Below are 23174 nucleotides of genomic sequence, written 5' to 3'. Positions count from 1 at the left end.
ATTGATTTGTATGATTTGGTCCGCCTACATGTCTTCAGAAGATTCGGACTAGCAGGGATAATTCTCTACTTGTATAGTCTGGTTTACGAGTCAGATATATGAATTTGATTACTAGCTTGTAAGTCAGTTGTCCAAATCAGGGCCCTCACTGGATATTCTGAGATTGGATCCCCTATGTCCAAACCCTCATCGTCACAAAACAAGGTTCACCAAACATCGGAGGACCAAATGAGTGACAGTAAGAGACAGCGATAAGAAAACTAAAGTTAACCAAGAAGGGCCCAGTAACGCTGGAACAAGTGCTAAGGGCAAGGCATAAAGATTTGTTCAGTGAAGAAGCAGAGGATGAGGACCTCATTCTGCTTGTACACTGGTTTAGTGGAAAGGATTCACCCGGCAACATGACTAGCGTTGAATGTAGGGACGTGCTTTACAGCGGTTAATATAAAAAAAATTCATTCACTGAAATGAAGATATTTAAAAGGAGGGGACGAACATTGTAGAAAGTGACTTGTGTTAATACATGAATGTCCGTATTCTTCTTTTTTTTTTACTTTTTTTATTGACATTTTTCAAAACAAATAAACATTCATTGGCATTGAATATGTGGAGATTCAGACCCTTAATTTGTGCATATTCATTCAGCATCCGACTTAACAATACATTGACGTAACAATAACAGTGTATCCCTTGCTGCCCTCTAGCTTTATTGTGGACTTTCGTAGTGTTTATTATTCTACCGTTTATCATCTCTAATCCTTCAATCACTCATGTCTACATCTGAATTTTCTTTTGGGGGATCACATATATTTCCTCGGTAGGCATTCCATCCTCCCCATATCTGGGTCCATTTTTTGGGGCAGCCTCTATGTATATATACTGTTTTTTCAACGATCATTGTGGTATCCATGTCCCTACACCACTAGGGAAGGGTAGGGGGCTGTCTGGATCCCCACCGCCGAGCTATGTTTCGCTTCGCCAACATCATTCCCAATGTCACCCAGGCTTGCGTTGTACGATTAAGATCTGTGGGTTCCCATATATTAAGGAGGCATCGCCTCGGTTCCGTGAGAGTCGTAATTTTCGTCACCTGTGAGAGTGTGCGCATTATCGCCTTCCAGTACTGGACAATTACGGGGCATAGCCAGAGGGTATGAAAGAGAGTCCCTTCTTCACCACACCGTCTAAGACAAAGCGATGAATCTGTCTGATAAAGTTTATGCAGGAGTGTGCGGGTATAATACGTGCGATGTAGAATTTTTAATTGTATCAGTTTAAGTTTTGATGGTATCCCCACCTCTTTGGGGGATGAAAGTGCTTCCTGCCACTCCGTTTCGTCAAAGTCTCCTAATTCTGTTTCCCATTTAGATTTAAGGGCTTTTAGGGGGTCTGGCTGGTTATTTATTATTTTCCGATATGTTTGGGACGTGGCTTTTTTAGCCAGATGTTCTGTGAGGAGTCTATCTTCCAGCGGTGAGGACTCCGCCAGCCGCGCACCCGGTGGAATCGCAGCCAGGAGTGCGTGTCTAATTTGTAGATAGCGAAATTGTTCGGTGTCTGCCAGGTCATATGCAGTCTGTAAGTTTGCAAACGTGACTATTTCACCTTTCTTCCAGAGATCTCCGACTCTCGAGATTCCTATCAGATCCCATTGTCGAAACCCCTTAGTATTGCGCATCACACCCAGTCTTTTGGTGTCCCAAAATGGCGTGGCCTGTGTTATCTCTCCCTCCCATCCTAGCGCCCGTTGTGCCTCGAACCAGACCTGTATAGTATGTGCCGTTGGGCCCGTGAGGCTGTGTCTTCTGTTTTTGTTGTATAGCGCCCCCATAACCCCTCCGGCACCCAGCAAATGGCAGTCCATACGGTATGCCGGATCGTCTCCCGGTATATGCAGCCATTGATTTATAACCATGAGCTGTGATGCCCAATAGTATATTTTGATGTTAGGGAGGGCGATACCTCCGTCATACCAGCCTCTTGTTAATTTATGGAGTGCTATCCGTGGTGTTTTCCCCTCCCATAATAAACTGGTCACTTCAGCGTTTATTGCGATAAAGTATGCGGGGGAAACCGGGAAGGTTGTGTTCTGCAGCACGTATAGAAACCTAGGGAGTGCCATCATTTTGAAGAGGGCTGCTCTTCCCAGCAGTGTCATTGGTAGGGAACGCCAATGCTTGACGTCGCGCCGAAACCGGGCCAGGGGTTGTGTAAGATTTTCAGCAACACATTGTGTTCTGTCCGCTGTTACATATATCCCTAAATATTTGAAACCGCTCTCCGTTATCTGTATTTCACACCCCCTTGGAAGCCGCGGTGCTGATCCCTGGAGCACATAAAGGTAGGATTTCTCCCAGTTGATGGTATATCCGGACACCCTCCCATACGACGTACATATATCCAGGAGACAACGAACCGAGCGTGCCGGCGAAGCCAAGTATAACAAGACATCATCCGCATACAAGGAGATGCGATCTTCCCATCCCACTGTTCACCTCAGGCCACGGATGACCGGGTCCTGCCGTATCCAGGCCGCTAGCGGCTCCAGCACCAGCGCAAACAGAAGTGGCGAGAGGGGGCAGCCTTGTCATGTCCCCCGTCCCAGTGGAAAGGCGCTCGAAATATGGCCATTCACCGCCACCTGCGCCAATGGCCGTGGGGACAAAAGCTGGATTCAGGCGCAGATCTTGGGGCCAAATCCCAGGTGGCGAAGATCTGCAAAGAGGAAGGGCCATTCCACCATGTCAAACGCCATCCTAGCATCTAGTGATAAAATGACGGCATCCTCCTCTACCGAGGAGCGGTGCGCCATGACCCCATGAAACCGCCGTAGGTTCAGGGCTGTATTACGGTTTGGCATAAACCCGGATTGATCCGGGTGTATTACTGTGGCCAGGTATGGCAGTAGTCTCGTTGCCAAAACTTTTGCTAGGATCTTTGCTTCGGCATTGATCAAAGAGATTGGACGGTAGGATATGCATTCATGTGGTGGTTTATTTGGTTTAGGAATGGCCACTATGGTGGCCAGTCTCTGATCTCGGGGTAGGATCCCCTTCTCTAAACTGTCAGTGTACATGTTTAGTAAGTGAGGAACAATGTGCGTTGCTGCTTTCTTGTAGAATTCCACCGGAATTCCATTTGGCCCCAGTGCCCTCCCAGTGTGAAGGGCGGCTATTGCAAATGTTATTTCTTCCGGAGTTAAATCTTTTTCGAGGGCTGTGATATCGGATGAGGCTAGCGTGGGCATAGCTATATCTTTAAGGAATGCCAGGTTTTCAGTTATGGTGGATGTGGCCTCCGGAGTATATATTTTTTTATAATGCGCCGCCAAAGCCTCTGCAATCCGCTGGAGCTCCGTCGTAATACTACCATCATCCAGTTGGATCCGCGCCACCCATCTAGTAGCCCACTCCTTTTGTTCCAGCCAGGCCAACAACTTACCCGCTCTATCACCAAGTTCGTATATAGTGTGTTGTGTTTTGGTGTGTCTAGTTTTCGCCGCTTCCCAGACGTAGGACTTGTATTCATCTATGTGCGCTGCATGTTCCGCCTCTGCCCGGGACACCCCTTGTTCAAGATTATCTACCTCCCTTTGCTGGTTCTTCTTATGATCAGTCACCATCGAGATGGCCTGTCCTCGAAGGACTGCTTTGTAGGCCTCCCATAGTGTCGTCGGGGCTGCAACTGAATATTTGTTTTCTGCAAAATATTGCTTAGTTGTCACCAGAAGGGCTTTATTCATTTTAGGTATTTTAAGGTACCCGGGATAGATCGGGAATACCCTACGCCTCTGCAGGGTGAAGGCTGCGTATGTGATGAGGACTGGAGAATGGTCCGAAATACCCCTAGGCAAGTGCGTTACCTCTGTAATCCCCCTCATCCCCGTCGTCAATGTAAAAATGTAATCCAGCCTAGAGAGACTATTGTGCACCCCTGAATGGAATGTATACTGTCGCTCCGTCGGGCATCTGACTCTCCAAGTATCTACGAGGCCTAATGCCTCTGTAAATTCGAGCAATTTAAGATTGGCACTCCCGGGATCCCTAGTGGGCAGCCTGTCTATGGACGGATCCATCGTCGCGTTGAAGTCCCCTCCCATTATTAATTCTCCATGCGGAAGTGACAGGAGGAATTCCCCTAAAGCCTGAAAGGTAGTCTGATGTAATGTCGGAGGGACATACACTGTCACTAAGTTATATATTTTCCCCTCCCATTGGCAGGTCAGTGCCGAAAACCGTCCTTGGTCATCTTTTCGGGAGTCGGTTATTATCAGTGGGAACCGCTTATTCACTAGTATACCCACCCCCCGTGAACCTGATGTAAAGTCAGAATGTATTACCATTTTGAAGCCCCACCTATCCAGGGCCCTGGAGTTCGTGCCTGTTAAGTAGTTTCCTGGAGGAGCGCCACAGCCGGCCCTCTACGCTTGAGAAATTGTAAGACCAGCCCTCGTTTTATTTTATCCCCCAAGCCATTCACGTTCCAGGACAACACTTTGAATGGGGGGCTGGGCGTTTGGGGACTCCCTATTCCTGGCCTCATATCAGCCTCTAATGCAGACATTCGTGCTTTCTCTGTCATCTATTGCAATATAAAACTGCGTTAAACATACACTTCTCCTCACATCCATGCCACAGATGCCACGTGTCAATATCCAATGTGTAACTCTGAATACCAAAACTGAACCTAAAATAACTGTATTTTGCACCCATCCCTCCACCCCCCTCCCTGACTCCCTGCCCAGCGGATTTGGAACTACCCGCCACCCCAACTCAGCAGAGTGCTTAATCCTCATAACTTTATACTTGCGTAGAGGGGAAGAGCTACTCCCTGCTGTTCGCCCCCTCCCTGGACAGTTTGTAGTTCAGTTCGAGAAACCTGAGATTCTGGATGCCGGAGCCCAGTCTTTAATCATTGTAGGGTGGTTCTCTCTTGGGTCAGCCGGGGGAGCACCCCAGCTCAACAAATCCGGTATCCGCAAAACAGTCTGTCTTCTCTGCGTCATTCTTGCTGTGTACCCTCCACTTCCTCCATCCCGGCGCCCTCCGGTGATTTTGATGACTGAGAATGCTGTTCATGCACGGGCCCTGTTCGCCTAGGGTCCTTCGCTGGGCGCCAGCCCTCCAGCCATTCGGTGGCCTCCGCCGGTGTGGTGAAAAACCATGTCTTTCCCTCCGCCTCCACTCGTAACTTTGCTGGATATAGCATTGCATATTTGAATTCACGAGTGCGAAGCTCTTTTTTCACATCCGGGAAATCACGGCGCTGCTTCGTCACCGCTGCATTATAGTCCGGATATAAGGTTACCGTACAATTGTCCACTTTCAGCGGGGGAGCAATGCGCGCTGCCTGTAGGATGGCATCCCGGTCACGGAAATTGAATATACATGCCAGGATCGGTCGCGGGGGGCTCCCGGTCTGGGCCTGCCTCCGGGCACTAGATGCGCTCTCTCCACCGAGAAAGATTTGGATAGTCTGCGCGGCTGCAACTGATCCGTGATAAGTTTTTCGATAAAGAGGTCCAGGGCCGGCCCTCTCTCGCTCTCCGGCACACCTACTACGCGTATATTATTCCTCCTGGACCTTCCCTCCTGATCGTCGAGCTTTTCCAGCAGCTGTTTCTGCACAATTTCTAATGTCTGTATCTTCTTTTTATACATCGCCGTTTCGCTGGTAAGGGTCGCTGTAGTAGTTTCCACCTCCTTCAGTCTAGTGCTCATTTTGGATATGTCAGCACGCAACAGTGTTATATCAGTCGAGATTGTCCCTATCGATACTTGCATCTGGGTTAGCGTGGCCATCACATCTTGGAGGGTAATCTCCTTCGGCTTGTCAGGGGGCGGCGCGTCCGCTTGATCCTTGTGATACACATATTTTTTAAGTTTGGTGTGTGACCCTGTACGCTGTCCTCTGCCTCCCATGATGATCGAGGCGGGTGAGGCTACTATCCGACGGGCCGGGTTTTCAGGGAGGGGGGCGTCAATAATGGGAATCCGGCAGTCGCCGCCGCCTGCCACGGGGGTCTCCCACGTGCGGCCTGTCAGTTTTACCGTTTCCCGCTGTACACCCCCTCTGGCAGATTGCTCGTTTAACTTCCTCCTAGTTTCCGGCCAGTCTCCCACTTCAGTGCGTTCCAGCTCACTGCTTACAGTCTCATTCCGCACCAGGGACCACCACCACCCATGACATACCTCCAAAGCCGACTCTGTCCCCTTCACTTATGCTGCGAGCTTGCCTGCGATAATCTTCTCCCGGGTTCACCCAGCTAGGAGCCTGCCAGGGTCTCAGCACAACCCCAGACACCTCCCATAGGGCCCGGCAATGTTCCTTTCGGTGCCCAGGTGTCCGCACCGCCGAAGGTGTATCACGGGAGCCAGTTAACTGTACTGGCTTCCTGCTCCTCTGAGTCTTTCTGCCTCCGATTGCGGTCTCGCTCAGGCTCCCACGCCCGATGGGCGGGGCACGGCCTCAGTTACAGGGCGCCGGGCCTCCCACGTGTCCGCCGCCGGCCACCACAGCTCCTCAAATGGCGAGTCCCGGTGTTCGCCTCCACTTCTCTGGGGCCCCCACTATAGGGGTCAGCAGCGCCCCGTCCAGCGCCGGGCGCACTCACAGTATGTTCCCCCAGGCAGTGCGGGACCCACCTCAGCTCCACTGGGTTCCTCCGGAATGCAGACAATTCTTCCCTCCGGGCACAGTCGTCTCCTATGCCGCAATTTGTGGTCGCGATGTACTTGCACCAGGCTCTTGAACTTTCGGGCCGCAGGGGACCAGGGCGCGTCCGCTCGAGAGCTTGGTGGGACTAGGATGCCTTGCAGTGTGTGGCAGGCAATGTTAGAACGCCGAGTGTCTCAAGAATCATCGCTTCTTCATACGCTGAGCAGCATACACTACCTAGAGTGTGACAGACACTACCGGATTACCTGCACAATTGGTTAACAGTTTACCGAGATTATAAATTAAATACGGAAAATCTAAATATGTTTTATTAAATTATGCCAAATATGTAAAATGTTAGATAGTAAATTGCTTTAATACGGGGATATTATCATGATAGACTAGTGAGTTTTCAAGAATGTCATATCACTTTTGCCTTCCGTATTGAATCGCTTTTAGTATAGCTTTTGGTAACTCTTCTGTACAATATTATCTGTACCTAACAAATTCAATTATTCAGTGTATTGATTTTTTTTTTCCTAGGGAAATATTTTATTAATTTCTTTTGACTGAAAGGATATTGTCATAGACCTTCCAATTTTAGCTAGTCCGTTGAGGGTGGAGAGTTTTAACAGTTCTAGTTTCCAGTAGCACACAAGGTTTGATGATGATATAGGTACTGCTATATGAAGTAAACACACACATAATTTTGGGCTATCTGTGTGACTGTATGATTTTGTATCTTCTCATATGCTATGTACCCCACTCTTGAAAATGTAATTCACATTTATCTGACCAAATTCTGTTTTCAGTCTTGGTACAGTAAAGGAGGTTTGCTATAATGAAAAAAACAGGTGAGCTGTGGGAATGAGGAACCAAAAAGGCCAGTGCGCTGAGAGAAAAGAGGGGCATGTGCACATTCGGAAAGCCTCAACTTAGCACATATGTCTATTTTAGGGATCTATTTTTAGTCTGTCCTATGCTCTTGTTGCCTGTGCTGGACTTAGTTACCATTCACGCTAAGGTACTTGATAGAATCTCTGTAGTCCTCAACAGGAAACCCATGAGCATGCACATTAGGGTTAAAGTAGAATACTATAAGAGGTATGAAATGTTCCAGTTTTTTCTGTGATATCTAAATGTTGAGACATTTATTCAGGTACTACAGGAGACACGCATCCAAATCAATGATGTTTTACAATACTGACTCGGCTACCGGAATAATGCATTAGCGGAGTACTAAATTACCACTGAAATGTGCCAGTCATAGAAGCTCCGAGACGAAATTTTGAGGTGTCCAAATGTCAGCTATTGTACAAGATGTGGTTAGTGAATGGGGATAAAACAAAGGGGACCAAGAGTCAAGATTTAAGAAATGATCGATAGTTGTAATCATGTAAAAAGCGAATTTGAATATCAAGGCAGAGTTTAAAGGAGTAAACAAGGCAAAAGCTAGTAGGAATATCTCGACAAAAGGCGCTGGGTCAATTAACGCACATCTGGATGGGGCAATAATTGCTCGGTAAAGTGGTTAATACCTTTAGTGAATGTGCAACAACTCTCTGGCTGTGTGGTAAAGCAAGTTTATATATGAAACAAAAGTATGATAAATTGTGGCATACCTCAGTCTCACCATACTGATTTTCACTATTTTATAATGCAGTAACTACATGGTGTCACTCGTCTGTAGTTCTGCTTGAATTGTTGTGGTTAATTAAGCTATTCACCCTGCCCTGTTTTGTTCTGCCATTAGTTCCTTATGCCTCACAAGTAACCTTAGCTCCTCAAAGCTCAATTACAATGTAACAGGAATCTGGAAACTAAGATGTGTCTAACTGCAAGTAATGTGCATCAGACTCAGACACCTATCCTTTTAAGACCAATAGAAAGTGATGGACTAAATCTAGGATACTTTACCACCTCTATGCTGATGGCACCCAAATCTACCTTAATGTGTCTTCCGCAGACGACATCTCAACCCTCAACACTATTCTCAACTCTATTCAAAATTGGATGTTAGCTCATCAACTCATTCTAAATCCCTCCAAAACTGAATTCCTCCTCCTCTCTACCTCACTCTCTCCTCCTCCTGTTCAATCGTGGATGGATAAGCTGACTTTACTGATCAACAAACCTTTTGTTGTTGACAGCGCTAAATTCCTTGGCGTCATACTTGACAAAAGGCTCAATTTACACTCCCACATCAAATCCATTGCAAAAAATGCACGTTACCAACAGCGCCTTCTCAGGGGATTTGTCATTTCTTTCCGAGCAAGACCTTAAAACCTTGGTACAATCTCTGGTTCTCTCTAGATTGGACTATTGCAATTCTCTGCTTGCTGGCCTCCCCAAACCCCACCTTTCCTCTCTAAAATCTGTACTCCATTCAGCGGCTCGTTTTGTCTTTGGGTCCAAAAGAAGTGACCATATCACATCCATACTGTTTTCTCTTTGATGGCTTCTCATCGAAGCAAGGTCAATCTACAAGACTGCCTGTATCACCCACAAAGCCTTGCACACTTCCTCTCCTAGATAGCTGGCGAAGAAACATAAAATCTCTGGAGGCTCTAGACCTTCACGCACTGTGGAAAATTTACTGCTTGAGCCCCCCACCTTCAAAAGGGAAAGATCGATGGCTCAATCCTTCAATTGAACAGGGCAGGCATTGGGACTGCACCACATCTCCAAACTTCTTCAAGATACATAGACCTCTTCCTTTGGCTTCCACTGGCTTATCAACTTTACCTTTGAACTCTTTAACAGGTCTCACTTTTGTAAATAGACTAGACTTCAGTTCTGCATTTTTTTTAACTGAAACTTACGTGTGTCATTGTGGACTGGATACTTCATTGCCCAAAAACATAAGAATGTGTATATGTAATTTCTTGATATATAGACTGTGGAAGGTTGCGAGGAATCCCTGAGGCAGAACTGCTGAGGCATAGAAGCTGTTGGGTCCTTTAGTGTGCCATTGCTGCTTCAGTAAACCCATCTAGGATTGCAGGGACGATTTCTTTCTCGTCAATAACACAGCATCAGTCCTCGCATTCTTTACTTTCAGTTTGGAATACTGAACAGAGACATTGGCTCAACATTTCTGCATTCTCCTATTAGTTTCCCACCGACCCCCAAGTTTCTCTAAACATTCTCACAATCTCTTGAAACCATATTTTTAAAGGGCCGACCTTTTGGAAAAAATCATAATTTGTTGCTAAGTGGAACCTATTAAACGCCTCAGCATTTTCCAAAGTAGCCATTGACTCTGCCTGTGTTATTATGAACCACCACGATTAGGCAGAAGCAGGTTTCAGACACTCCCATAACAGAATGTTGGCAACTGCCACAAGTTGTGCCAGCCAGATTGTGCTTTTCTACTGTTTAAAGTGGCTGAATTCACAACTATTGTCCTTCGAGTAAGAGCACAACACAATCAGAACATAAATGTTCAGAATGTAAGATTTTGTCAATAACAAACACACAACACTGTTGCCAATAAATCATGTTGTCACTTATGAAAAAATGAAAAAGAAAAAAATCACAGAACACGCCAGCCAACAGAGGTGGGGGAAAGTCAACTAACTGTCTGAGCACAATACCTACCTATTCGGATTATATGGACCGTGATGAACATGTCCTTCCTCAGGTCACTGCTTCCCAAATCCTAAAATGAAAACAAGAACTATTACGCTTTTCCCACCGAGAACAATACATTTAAAGAACCTACTCTTTTGGCTTCACAATGTCGAAAACAGAATATGAATCCATTAATGTGACCACAGCATGGCCAGCAGAAGACAGTCCGTCATCGTGTAGACTGCACTAATCAATGAAAGGGTGTAACCAAATGGTGGTGTGGAGGGTCGAGCCCATGTGGAACTTCAGTTACTAATAGAAAACAGGGCATTCTTAATGAACCACTGGGGTAACCGTGTTATGCAGGATTCATCGCCTGCAATATTGACAACACCTAAGGCTAGTGTAACATGGAGCAAAAAGTCAAAGAAGTGCAGGCATTAATAAACCTTTACAACAGGCAATCACATTTGCCTCCCTCACGAAAATCCTATTTTAAAGGAATAATGCATGGATTCATGATAGAACATCTGCATTTATTCACTTTTCCATTGACAAATCTACTGTATGACATTTTAACAAGTTGGCCCCGCTCTCGTGGCTGCAGTAAGCCAGGAGCTATCATATCTTTTCATGACTCAGAACATACTTCAGATTGCAATGACTTTCAGAATATTGCAATCTGGGACATGTTTAGGCCAGAGTTCCAAAGGAGACAGACAATATTTTGGCAGGTCAACTCTACACATTCTTTGCCTAAACACACTAACAAATGTTAGAATGTTTAGTGTCTTCTACTGACATGCAGGGATTTCTAATGGTGCAGTTGTGACCTGGCCCACTCGGTTTCCCACCTAAGCCCTTTCGGTTAGGACGTACTGCACTAAAGGTATGGCCCATACAACTCAACGCACTGTCCGAACACGAACACAGGCGTGTTCCGGGTGGGATTTTATCTCAAAGTCCCGGGCAGAGGTCAGATTCGGAGTTCCGGTAAGTAGCCCCGTTCTGGCTGTGTGATACTCTTCCCCCACACACGTGGCCACACAATGAAATGACTACAGGCCGCACTTACGGTAAAGAGGGTACAATATCTTTCCGCCTTCTCCGGAGATTTCGGCAACCCGTTTCTGTTGAGTCTCACAAAAAAGCTCTCGCTGTAAAGAGAAAAAAGAAAGAAGAACATGGACTTATTACTGGATTCCTCCTCATGTTAACATCCAGCTGTGCTTTTTTTTTTATATCAACTCTATATTAGAACCCTCTTTCTTCGTCTAGATTCAGTTACACGATCATTATATGCAACACCAGTCACACATCAGGCATTCCTCAGTAAACGACACACATGGTCAATTTCGTTGGCATATATTGCATAAAAAAATCTGCCAGCTTTGGTACATTTTAATACTTGTATATACAGACTGACAGGCCCGAGGGAAGACATTAACCCTTGGTGAGCAGAGGCTCGCCGACAAATTGGGATCACAACAGCAAACCTGAAGGTGGAGCGGGCTCCCAGACACCTTAATAATGCAGGGGAATCATTCGCCCCGAGAACGCCCTCAACGTGATGGAGAAGGAGAAAGGGTCGGGCGGAATTTGCATCCAAAGTGCTGACTTGGCTGTCATAACATTCCCTGCATTTCACCGCGGGGGTTTGAGCATTACCATGGACACCGACGTCGTTTTGCATAATGTAAAATACCCCCAGGAAAGAGCAGCACGAGCCAGAAATAATACTTAAAGCAACAGTGCGGGAGCAATTACTGGCGTGTGATAGGGAGCTGACCAGTGACGTCAGCTGCCCTCACAAGGCTATCGATTCACAAAGAATTGCTTTAAATCCAGGGATGTAAGCATTGTAGGGATGCTCCTAAAATGTGCGCAGATTTCAAGGGCACTCCCCAGTAGTACACCTGTAAATTATATACAGACCGTAGAAGATTAGCAGATGCTCCACTACAGTTATCCCTCCAGTCTACATGCAGGACTTGCAGACAATCGGCACTCGTCAGACTGGCAGAATTGTGAACTGGCCGTTTAAATGTATTTCTTTCCTTGAACTACAAACACATTTCCAGGTCACCTACGCCACCACACGATGTTTTCATCCCCAAATAACACACTTACTGCAGCTTCTTTTGACACTACTAGTAGTTGTATGAACAGTCACAGCAACGGTCTGTAAGTACTCAGAAGCTAAAAGAGTACTCTTGAAGTACTATGTCCAATACTCATTAGCGTGTTTGCGAATCCTTCTAGGACAGCCACAAAGGTGCCGTGTATGGGTCTTAGACACTCCCTTGCCAATAAGGTTCTAGAGCGCGTAGTATATATCAAATCATAGCAACAAAGTCGAATCTAGTCACGCACATACGCACTTCAAGACTCTCTGGTGGCAATGAAGAACTTCATTGAAGTAAACCACGTCCAGGACACCTCTCAATCCGGCTTCCGAAGCAACCACAGCAAGGAGACCGCACTCTTCGCCGCCACCAACAACATCCACTCCTTCCTCGACCGGGGCGAGGCCACTGCCCTCATCCTACTGGACCTTTCGGCCACCTTCAACACCATCTCCCACCGCACCCTAATCACAAGACGCCACGACGCCGGCATCATGATAAGGCACTGGACTGGATCCACACCTTACTCACCGACCGAACATAGCAAGCTAGACTACCCCCGTTCCTCTCCGAATCTACAGAGATCAACTTGGGAGTGCCCAGGATCCACAAGACCAGAACCGGAGAAAGTTCTTTCTCCTACTTCGACCCCAAGACCTGGAACACCCTGCCCCTCCACCTCAGGGAATCCGCGTCGCTGACCCAATTCAAAGAGGACCTTAAGACCTGGCTCTTCGAATGCTTCTTCGCATCCAGAAGAACCAGCAGCCCCATTCCCCCAGCGCCTTGTGACCCTCAAATATGAGTAGTCGTGCTTTATAAACCTCTGATTGATTGCATTTTAGTCTCGCACATTCCAAAGCCTGTCATGTCGTTAGGTGCTCTAATAATAACTCTCCGATACTCATTTTATCAAACTCCCAACCAAAGGGCAATTCATCACTGCCCGTTTTAGGTTAGTTCTCAGCACATCCTACCAGGGACATTTCTTTGAGGCGAATACGCTGAAAATGATACTCCACTTCCTCCTTTGGCCTCCTCGGGTCTCTTCTGTACTCCGTCCCACTCACGCTGGTCTCCGCCTCTTAGCTAAAGATACTTGAAGGCTGGGTGTCACTGCAGCTGTGTGCTCCATGTCCCTGCTCTTTGCCATCACTACAAAACAGGGGCTCGTGGCTGCTGACGTGGCGTGCACGATTGGGCTGTAGATAGATTGCAGACTAGTCTTCAGAGAACAGGTAGCAAAGGTACTCTGGCTATGACAGGGCAGAAAACTGTCCTACTTCCTGGCATCGCGAACCACCACAAGACCGAACAGCATGGTTTGGCATGACACACTTACCGCAACTTAGTATATGGACATTCAAAGGGCTGCTTCAGAGCAGGAGATGAAATGCAACATTCCCGACAGCCTTTAGGCAGGCGGCGGGAAGAGGACATTTAATAAAGAAAGAGAACAAGCATAGGCAAAGTCAATCAATCTTGCTGCATTAGCAGCCACGGAGCTTTTACGGGAGAATTCGGGGTGTGAGAATGAGTGGAAAATGAGAATGGGAGAGGAAAGAGAAAACCGGATCAGGGAGGGTGTGTGAAGTGGGAGTGAGGTTCTGTGGAGGGCGTGGGGGAGCTCGAAGTATAGTGGTAATAGCAGTTGCAACAGAAAGCTGAAGGCGAATCCTAAAAACCTAACACACACAAGTACTCTTTTTCACACCAGGAGGTGCTGTAGCACTCAAAGTACCCCTGATTTCAATCGCCCCTTCACAGTTTTTGGACTCGAGTTGACCAAACACTGCAGAGCAGCGACTAAAGTGCAAACTTGGTTTCTCTGTCTCAGCAGGTGATTTGTGACTCCAGTGTGAGGGCCCGTTCATACGTATAAAATAGGCTTTTTGTGTGGGCAGATTTATGAAAAACTCGTTAAAGCAGATTAGAAACTAGTTCAAGACAAGCATCGCAAAAATATGAAACATACACATAATCCACATGGTAGTAAAAATGTGGAAGTATATTTTGCAATACAATAGCCCTACATTCAATGCAGATGGGCCAACAAGGAATAAAATTTCAAACGGGACAGATAGAAATTAGCTTCCAACATACATTCTGCACATTTTGGTAGAATAATAATTGACAAAGAGAAATGTAAACACTATGCAAAACATGGGTAAGAAGTCCATAAGTGCATGGCATTTGGGATAAAGATTGTTCCAAAACTGGGAAGTAACAGATTCGAGACATTCAACTTACAACAAATGATAGGATTTTAACACCGTCGGGTCCGAGCTGTGTTTGTCCCCAGGCACAGAAAACAAAAGCTGTGCCCCTCACATCGATTTTATGAAACCATACGAAGCGTCTACACCTGCTGCCCAGACTCCATATAAACAAACAGATATTAGAACTCTGGGGCTAGACTCAAGTTCTTCACTTCAACAGAAGCCCCTCTGGTGATTGTGCCCCATCCCCCTTCGTTTCAGACAGGTAAGCACTGGCAGCGGTGGGCCCTGGGGCCCCAGGCGCGGTTTGCAGGAGCTGCAGACTGCCACAGTCAGCAGTATGGGCTTCGGTGATAGAGCACCTGCCACAGCCCTGCTTCTTCCCCATCGATTACACCTTCTGTTCCCCGCTTTGTGTTGGTTGCAGTGGGGCTTAGCAGAGGCATTAGCATAGTTAGCAGCAGCCAGGCCTGAAGATTTCCCTTTAAACACACACAAAGGCCACATTTGAGTAATACACTATTTTGAGGCCTTCCTCTTAGTAAGAATATGTGCGGCTCTTTTCTGGGGATAAACTGTGTGTTGATGCACAGAAAGGGAAAAGGTTGGCATTTGCTTTATTGCCCTTTCTCAGGCTATCATGAGACTGACATATACACAGAATGTGAATGTGCACAATCTATTCAAAGAACGAAGTAGAAACCAAAGCTAATGTACTAGACTTTTTTTTATGTCAGATACAAACTACTTAATAAGACTCCTCTGTAAGTATGCATCAAAACTAATTGGAACATTAAAACAATCACGCTGAAATAAATTCATAATTTAGGAACCGGAGGGCAGAACATCAGAAGGAAATCGAAATGAATATACATTTAATTAGTTATCATAGGAGAAGGTAGAATGAGGACAAACAGGCTGGAGAATTAATACGTGCTGAAAATGAAGGCATTACTTTTTTAGGATAATAAACATAATCGAGCATAATTCAAATTAAACTATATGCCTATAACACACTGCAATTCTATTTCAACTTTAGCAGAGGTTCAGATTCTGAGGGAACCCACGCTGTGAGAAACAAAATGTGTATGTAATGGAATTCGAACACTTGCAAAATGTCATAATTCAGCTGACAACAAAGAATATGATAGGCCCTTTAAGGTGGTGGTGGGAGGCGGGGGGGGGGGGGGGCTGAATCCAGGAGATTTAATGTTTTAGTAACTGTGAGAAAGTCATAGTTATAGGCACTGTTGAAAGACGTTTGTTTAAAAGGACTCTGGACCCTCACCCAAGTACATAGCATGGTTCTTCATCGGGCACACTAACCCCCCCCCCCTCCTGAGGTGATGCTCCTAGCTAGGGGGGGCTTGTAGGAAGGAGCTCCGTACAGGAGATTTACTGTATTTTTAAATCTTCCAATGCTGATGTTTGGAGTCATTGCTGTGCTACTAAGGGTAGGTTTCTGCATATTTTTTATAGAGTTTGCAGGTACTAGGGGGTCTCTTGCTTAGGTTTAAAAAAGTGGTAGATTATGATACTTTTGTGCAGGCACCCTATGGGTACATTAAATACAACAGAGGACACTAAGGGTGAGAAAAGAGCATAGACCCGGATGTGAGGGATAGGTCTATGCTCTTTGCCACTGCCGCAGGACAGGTCTATGATGGGCCCCTGAAAAAAGTAATGCCTTACTCCTTTTTAGGTCGAAGCCTACCAGACACCACAGCTGTCTGCTTTGCTAAAGACATCTTGGGGACATTCGGAAAGCTGATCTAGGAATACATTCCACCCATTGCTTACCAGTGGTTTTGTGGTTTGCAACTCACATTTGCTTGCTTTTTATTTGCTGGCTTTATTTGTTTTAGGCTGTCCTCCATGTCTTTGTCCCTCCTGTATTCTTCCACCAGTGCTCGATTTCTGTAAACCTGCTTTTACATTTTGTTCTTATCTTGTCACATTTGCTGAGCATTCAAGGACAGAGGTCAAAAGTCAGTCTCTTCCTTCTGAGACAGCTTGGAGTTTACTTTTCTTTCTCTGACAAAATTAAGAGGGTTTAACAGACAATAAGGGGATGTGAAAAGGGGTGGCTTTTTTTCCTTTGAGTCTGTGTAGAGTTTTCACATCTTTTTCATTTGCTCCCCCTGCCTCTGTCGCAGCTTCTGGGTTTTGATTGTGCTGTAACACCTTTGGGTACTATGCACTTTACAAATGTATTTTACTTACTAACACATTTTTTTTCTAACACACAATAAGATTTAAAATGTCTGTAAATGAACTGTGGAAATATTTCAGAATATATCAGAATTAGCAAACCACAAAGTAAGCAAATTTTTTGCTAATTCGGAAGTGTACTGGAAACAAATATTTGAACACTATTAAAACAATTCAATACACTAGCTGATAACATTGTCACACATTATCGTTTGTGCCCTGAGAAGTTTTATCAGTACAACTGTATGTCTGTGCAAATGTAATGGTCATTTCAATTGAAAATGTGCCTTTAATGGCAGTGCACTACCACACTATGCATACTCCACTCTACGCTCCTCCACTATACAACAATCGACTATATGACACAGCACTGTATCCCACTCCACTTTACGACACAATGGCACTCTATACCACTTTTTTCTAGGCCACTCTACTCCTCTCGATGCCACTCCACTCTATTCCACTCCACGCCATTCTACAATACTTTATGCCACTCCATGCCACTTTTGTCCACTCTACCACACTCCACACTGACACTGTACCCCACTTCAAGCCACTCCACACTTAACTCCACTCCAATCTACACTACACTATGCCCCTCCACTCTACGTCACTCCACTCTAAGCCACCCTACTTATGACACTTTACTACACTCTATGTTGCTACATGACACTTTAGGCCACTCTACGTTACTACACGACACTTTACGCCACTCTACACCCCTTCACTCTATGACACTTTACTGCACTCCACAATACGCCCCTCCACTCTGTGGCACGACATGACACTCTACGCTAATACACTCTATGACACTCCACTCTACTCCCCTCTAAGCCACTGTACGATACTCCACAGCACGACTCTAGTCCACTACACTCCTTTCAACCCTACTCTCAGTAAGACACTCTATGCTTCGGCCCATCCATACCCTTACCTCCACCCCAAGTAAAGCAATGCAACACATTTATTCCATCCCCCACCCAAGTTCATCCTACCCATGACGACCCTCCAATATCCCCAATGACAGTTGTTGAACACTTTGCGTACGTTGACTGATCACAAATTCCTATCTGGGTATTGAGAGTCCGGCGTCTCATCCAAGATCCAGTGTAGTCTCTTGATATAGGAGGAATTGCGCTGGGGATAAATCCGTTTTGGTCCGGATGTACGAACATCCAACTCAGGACCGTGCAATCGGTGTTCAGCATTGAGAGTGGCCTGTAGAATGCCACATTGTGAGCTACACCCACCGACTTGGATACAAACACATTGAGGGCCTCTCTAGTGATGGCCAGGAGGGACCCCTGTCCAGCACCCTTGTGTAAAGCTCCACCAGTTTAGGGGCAAAGATAGATGCACAGGTCTTGTAGAATTCTGACACCAGGCCAACTGTCTCCAGTGACTTTCCCCTTGCTAGCTCCTTGATGGCAGCTCATATTTTGGGTTCCAGTACCAGCTTCCCAAGTGCCTCTCCAACTGCTTCGGTCAAGAACACCAGAGCCCCCCAGTCCAGTAAGTCTTCAATTAATCCAAGCTGGGCTGGATCTGGTTCACTGTACAGCTCTCTGTAGTCCCAGGTAAACTCTCCATGTATCTCCTGCTGGGCATATACCTGCACGCCTACCGGTCCTTCAACACATGATAGGGTGGCTCTTCTCAGCTAGTTTAAACCAACTAGGAGAGCAGTCTGCCTGTGGGCCCTCCCTCAGCATGTGTATTGTCCAGGTATTCCCATCTAGCAAGTGCTCTAAATCTTTCCGGAGTGACAGCAGGCTTCTCCCTCTACTCCAATAATCGAGTTTGGGTTGCTTGGTTAAGAACATACTTCTTCTCCAGCCACCAGATGCTGTCTTCATCACTCCCCAGCAACTTGTGGACTCCTACTGACTTTCCAATGCAGTGGCCCCATACCAGGCTTCCCACTCTACGTTTGTGTGTGTAGCTGTATGAAATGAAATACCAGCATTTGTAAAGCGCACAGCTACCTCCGGAGAGGTGTCCCGGCACTGGGGGCCATCGGGAAGATTAAGCGAGCTATTGCCCAGAGTGCTGGGCTATCCTGCCACCGGCACCTGGGATCGAACCATGAACCCCGTGGTCCGGAGTCTGGCACCATGGCCGCTGCTCCACACCTCTTCCACTATGCCAATTATGTTGGAAGTGCCCCTCAATCGAGCCCTCCAATGGGCCCTGGAACTGAGGCTCCAGCAATTAGGATGTGCAGAGTCTCCAGGTAGGAATGAGGGGCACCGGTCTTCCCCATCTCATGTGCATGAACAATGGCTTATGGTCGGACAGTGTGCGGCCCAATTATTCCATGTGTGATATGGCCTTCTTTTAGTAGGGAGCACACTATCCAGTCCAGGCAGACGTGTAGATCATACACCAAGGAACAGGAGGAGTATTCCCTCTTCCCCGAGCTGTTATATAGATCCGAATGTCGCAGCCAGTTGCGAAACTCTCTGGCAGTGCATACGTTCAGGGAGTCTGCCAGCAGAGGAGCTGATTTGTCAAGGTCCACGTCTTTCACATAATTGTTTTTCCCATGATCACATGAGTTTGTACATCTAGGGACAATATAGGCGCCAGAGACTCTAGAAACTGGATGTGCCCTGTGTTTGTGGCGTAAAGGCTGCTCACTGTTACTCTTATCCTGTTTAGTCACCCGTGCACAAATATACATTTGCCCTCCTCATCAATGTTGACCCTGCTGGGCTTAAACAGCATCCCAGGTAGCACTCATATCAGCCTCCCTCTCGCAAAGGACAAATAGCCTGCGGTTTGCAGCTGCCCTCTCCATAGCCTATTCAGATTGTTAGTCTCCCCTCCAGCAAGGGTGTCTCTTGCTGGAATGCCACATCAACGCCCCTGCATTTCAGGAATGCCTTTATTATGTGACTTTGCTGTTGGAGTCCAGCCCGCACACATTCCATGTGGGAAGGTAAGCCTCCTCTCACCTGCTATCATCTATGTGTATTACTCCATGGAAACCCCTCTTTCCCATCAGTCTCCTCCTTCTCAAGCCTTAGGTGGTGTGCTCCCTCTCCGCCCCATCGGTATGCCCCCCGTGTCACATATACAAACCGCGCGCACAGCCACCCATTACCGTGTGGTAACTGGACTGGATGTGAAATTAACAGTAACTTTCCTCAACTACCGTTACTCCGGTCATCGCGGCAACAGCTGTCCATCCAATCAAACCAGAATCAACCCATGTGTAGAAACCAACCCCTGACAGAGGCCAAATCTCTCTCCGTGTCTCCTCCCATCCCTCAATGTAATAGTATCCAAGAATTTATCTACTTACAGTCCAGGCTACGGGCTCCAAAGTAAATGCACACTGCTGCTGAGCTTCAATTCTGTGCAACACTTGGCTCCACCCTGGAGTCCCAAACATTCAGGGGAGTCCCAGAGAAGTACCCCCTGCAGTCCACCCTCCACACTGATCCATTTTACAAAACATCCGCCATTCTGGGCGCTATCTGAGGCCTCATGCCCTGTATCTCGAGGAGATCCTCAATGTCCTTGCACTCTGAGGGCCTGTTCGCGTTGTGGTCACTGAAGGAAGATCGCACCAGCACAGCTTGGCAAACATGCTTGCCGCAGCTATGACTGGTTGTGTTCCACTTGAGCTTTGGAGGGCCACTGGGCCTGGTTGCGCCCCAGGCTGAGGGGGTAGCCCTAGTACCCTATGCGCCTGCTCAAGTGCGAAAAAAGGTGATAGTCCCTATGGGGCCATCATCATTAACAGCCAGCCCTCTAGCTATAAGACTATGTCCTTCCCTTCCACTTTCTCAGGAAGTCCGACCACCTATTTAGGCGGTGGCTGCGCCATTCTGCGTCTTCTGCTCTCCGCATTAGGGCCCTGTCGTGCCTGGTAAGCTAGGCTAGTTGGATCTGTATTTGAGGTTTTTTTTTGCATATTTATATAGCGCGAACTCGACCCGAAGGTATTGGAGCGCTTTACATAGCACTGTATTTACATTACACATTCAGGCACGGGGAGATTAAGTGATTTGCCAAGAATCACAGGATGTGGACGCGACCTCGAGGCTCGAACCCTGGTTTCCGGCACCATATTCTCCTTGTTGCATTTAACATTGTCCCCGAGTTTGCAGTGGTCATAGCGCAGGATCCCAGGTCGAGGGACACCTGGTCGATTTTGTGTTGCAGCACTTCCTGAGAGTAGCGGACTGTGTTGAAGATCTGGACCAGTTTATTTGCCAGAGCCACATCCTGGGGTCCAGGCCACCTTTCCCGGGGTACCTCTGCCTTGAGAAAGCAAGCTCAGTATTCATTTGTCACCCCAGTTATGCGTCCCTGGTGGTTCTAGCGCCATCCATGTTTATTAATATCCATTGTCGGCGGGACCGTCTGGAAGGCCGCAAGCGCCTAGTGGGTGGTCAGTGGTCGGTATTCCCCCTCGATCCATTCCGCTTGTGGGGGCATTTTTTGGGCAGTGGGGGTCCCCGCAGTCCAGACCCTTGCAAGGGCAGAGATGGGGGAGGTGGAGTCCGGCTCTTCCTGCCAGATCTGATTTACTCTACCCTTCCGCTGGGGGCGTCGATATCCCTCCCTCCACCCCCCTTGCCAGTTTCCAAGGCAGAGGGGGTGAGGAGAGCCCATCAGGGCTGACTCAAGAGTAATTGGCAGGCCTCCAGCAGTCGCTGTCATCCTGCGCGGCCGCCGGGCCTCCAAGAATGAAGCCAGAGCTGCTCCACTTGCACCATGGTCAAAGCCATACTCCCCTTCCAGCTCGTACATCGGGTGGATCCCCAGTGGTCTGGTTGCTGTTGGGCCATCCTTCAGGATTGGAGGCTGATGGGCGCAATGTTAAGCGCCATCACCACAGAGCACCAACGTGTTTCAGGCTGCTGGGAGTGGACCAATGTATTCAGTAGTGCCCAAATGCATCCTCAATAGTACAGTCCCTTAGCTCCTCGGGTGGCAATGGACTGCGAATAATGGTGCAGCAGAAGTAAGTGCTGAAATCTTCAATTGCAGCTAACCCCGCCCACCCCCATATAGAGCAATGATGAGGAGTGCCTTAACATTCAATAGTTTAAGTGTTGAAGACCACCCTGAGGCTCCCATACATCCCAAATATAACAAAGAAATGAGAGGCAATATTATCACAGATAAGAGTCAAGATTCCAATAGTTTCAATCCACAGTTCCAAAATTGAACTGGTAATTCTTTATTCCAAATTCTTCTATGTCATGTAGCCACAGCCAACGCATTTCGCCCTACATCTAGGGCTTCTTCAGGGCACTGTCAAGCAGTATCAATAAATGCTGATCACAATAACGCCAAATGCCTGTCACCAATTTTCAATTCCTCTTAATATTAACCTACCTAAGAAGATAGCAGGAAGGCAAAAAGCAAAATTGTCTGTGGAGGACAGCCAGTTAATGAACTGGTGTATGATGACTGACTATAAAAGTGGCAAAATAGCTATGTGCATAGCCAGGTTTTGCACACTGGAACAAGTACATGTACTTGAATGTATGATTTTGATGACTTTGAGGCATGCTAGACATCATGCCTCCCAGTGTAGCACACAAATGTTGAAAGGATTACTATTTAAAAATCAGGTTTTCAATCAGGAGTGCTCCACTATCTTTTTTCATGTTTTGCCTTAGCCACAATGAAGTGACAAGCACAGGGCATAGTTATGAAACAATACTCCTACCCTTAGATGATGTGCCATGAACTGCCTGCTAATGAGCTCTTTAATGGCTCGTTTTGGAGTGTAATGGTGCAAAGAAAGGCCTGTTATCCCTGAGTTACGTAAAGAATGCATAGGAAAGCATAGTAGTGTGGAGGAAGAAGTAGTTGGCAGTTCCCTCAAGATAACAGGAGGTCGGTTTTTATAGGACAGCACAAAAGGAAAATATTATTTCCTATTTTTTTTTATGTTCTGTACTCAGGGCACAAGTCCTAAAAAAAGAAGTGGGGGGACGCTGTCACCGGAAGTGACGAGAAGTGGGGGGACGCTGTCACCGGAAGTGACGTCACAACAGGAATCTCACGGGTATTCATATGCCTTTAGATGAAAGGTGGTCTGCACCCTACCTCGCGGAGGTTGCGTTTAATCCCCCCCGCAGTGAATGCAGGTAGACAGACGTTCTGAATAAGCTCTGATCTCGCTCCAGAGAGGCCAAAGAGTGAAGTCCAGCTTTTTGGCAGGGGGGACGGCATCCACCCGTTAAAACCTGGTAAAATAAGTGGGGGGACGCCGTCCACCCGCGTGGTACCCCGACTCGAGCCCTGTCTGTACTAGAGTTCCTCTTCTTCTTGTAAACAATAAAACATTCCTGAAGAAGTCCTCCGTAATTTAATGACCCCAGGTGGGTCAAAACACTTTGCATCATGGAATAAGGACCGG

General features: G+C 46.9%; 1 protein-coding gene across 3 annotated transcripts in view; it reads right to left on the bottom strand.

The window, feature by feature from the left end:
* The window catches only part of DOCK4 (dedicator of cytokinesis 4), a 1768257-nt gene that overhangs the window by 1131148 nt on the left and 613935 nt on the right, over positions 1-23174 (bottom strand). For all 3 annotated transcript variants that reach the window (XM_085653188.1, XM_085653189.1, XM_085653190.1), the window contains exons 9-10: positions 11306-11387; positions 10258-10318 (exon numbers count right to left, since the gene is read on the bottom strand). In XM_085653188.1, coding sequence (XP_085509314.1) covers positions 10258-10318; positions 11306-11387 — 143 coding nt within the window. The remainder of the gene's footprint in view (positions 1-10257; positions 10319-11305; positions 11388-23174) is intronic.

The sequence above is a fragment of the Triturus cristatus genome, chromosome 4_1, assembly GCF_964204655.1.
Source record: "Triturus cristatus chromosome 4_1, aTriCri1.1, whole genome shotgun sequence".
Classification (NCBI taxonomy): domain Eukaryota; kingdom Metazoa; phylum Chordata; class Amphibia; order Caudata; family Salamandridae; genus Triturus; species Triturus cristatus.
The sequence above is the reverse complement of the archived record's forward strand: the minus strand, read 5'-3'. Positions and strand labels throughout refer to the sequence as shown.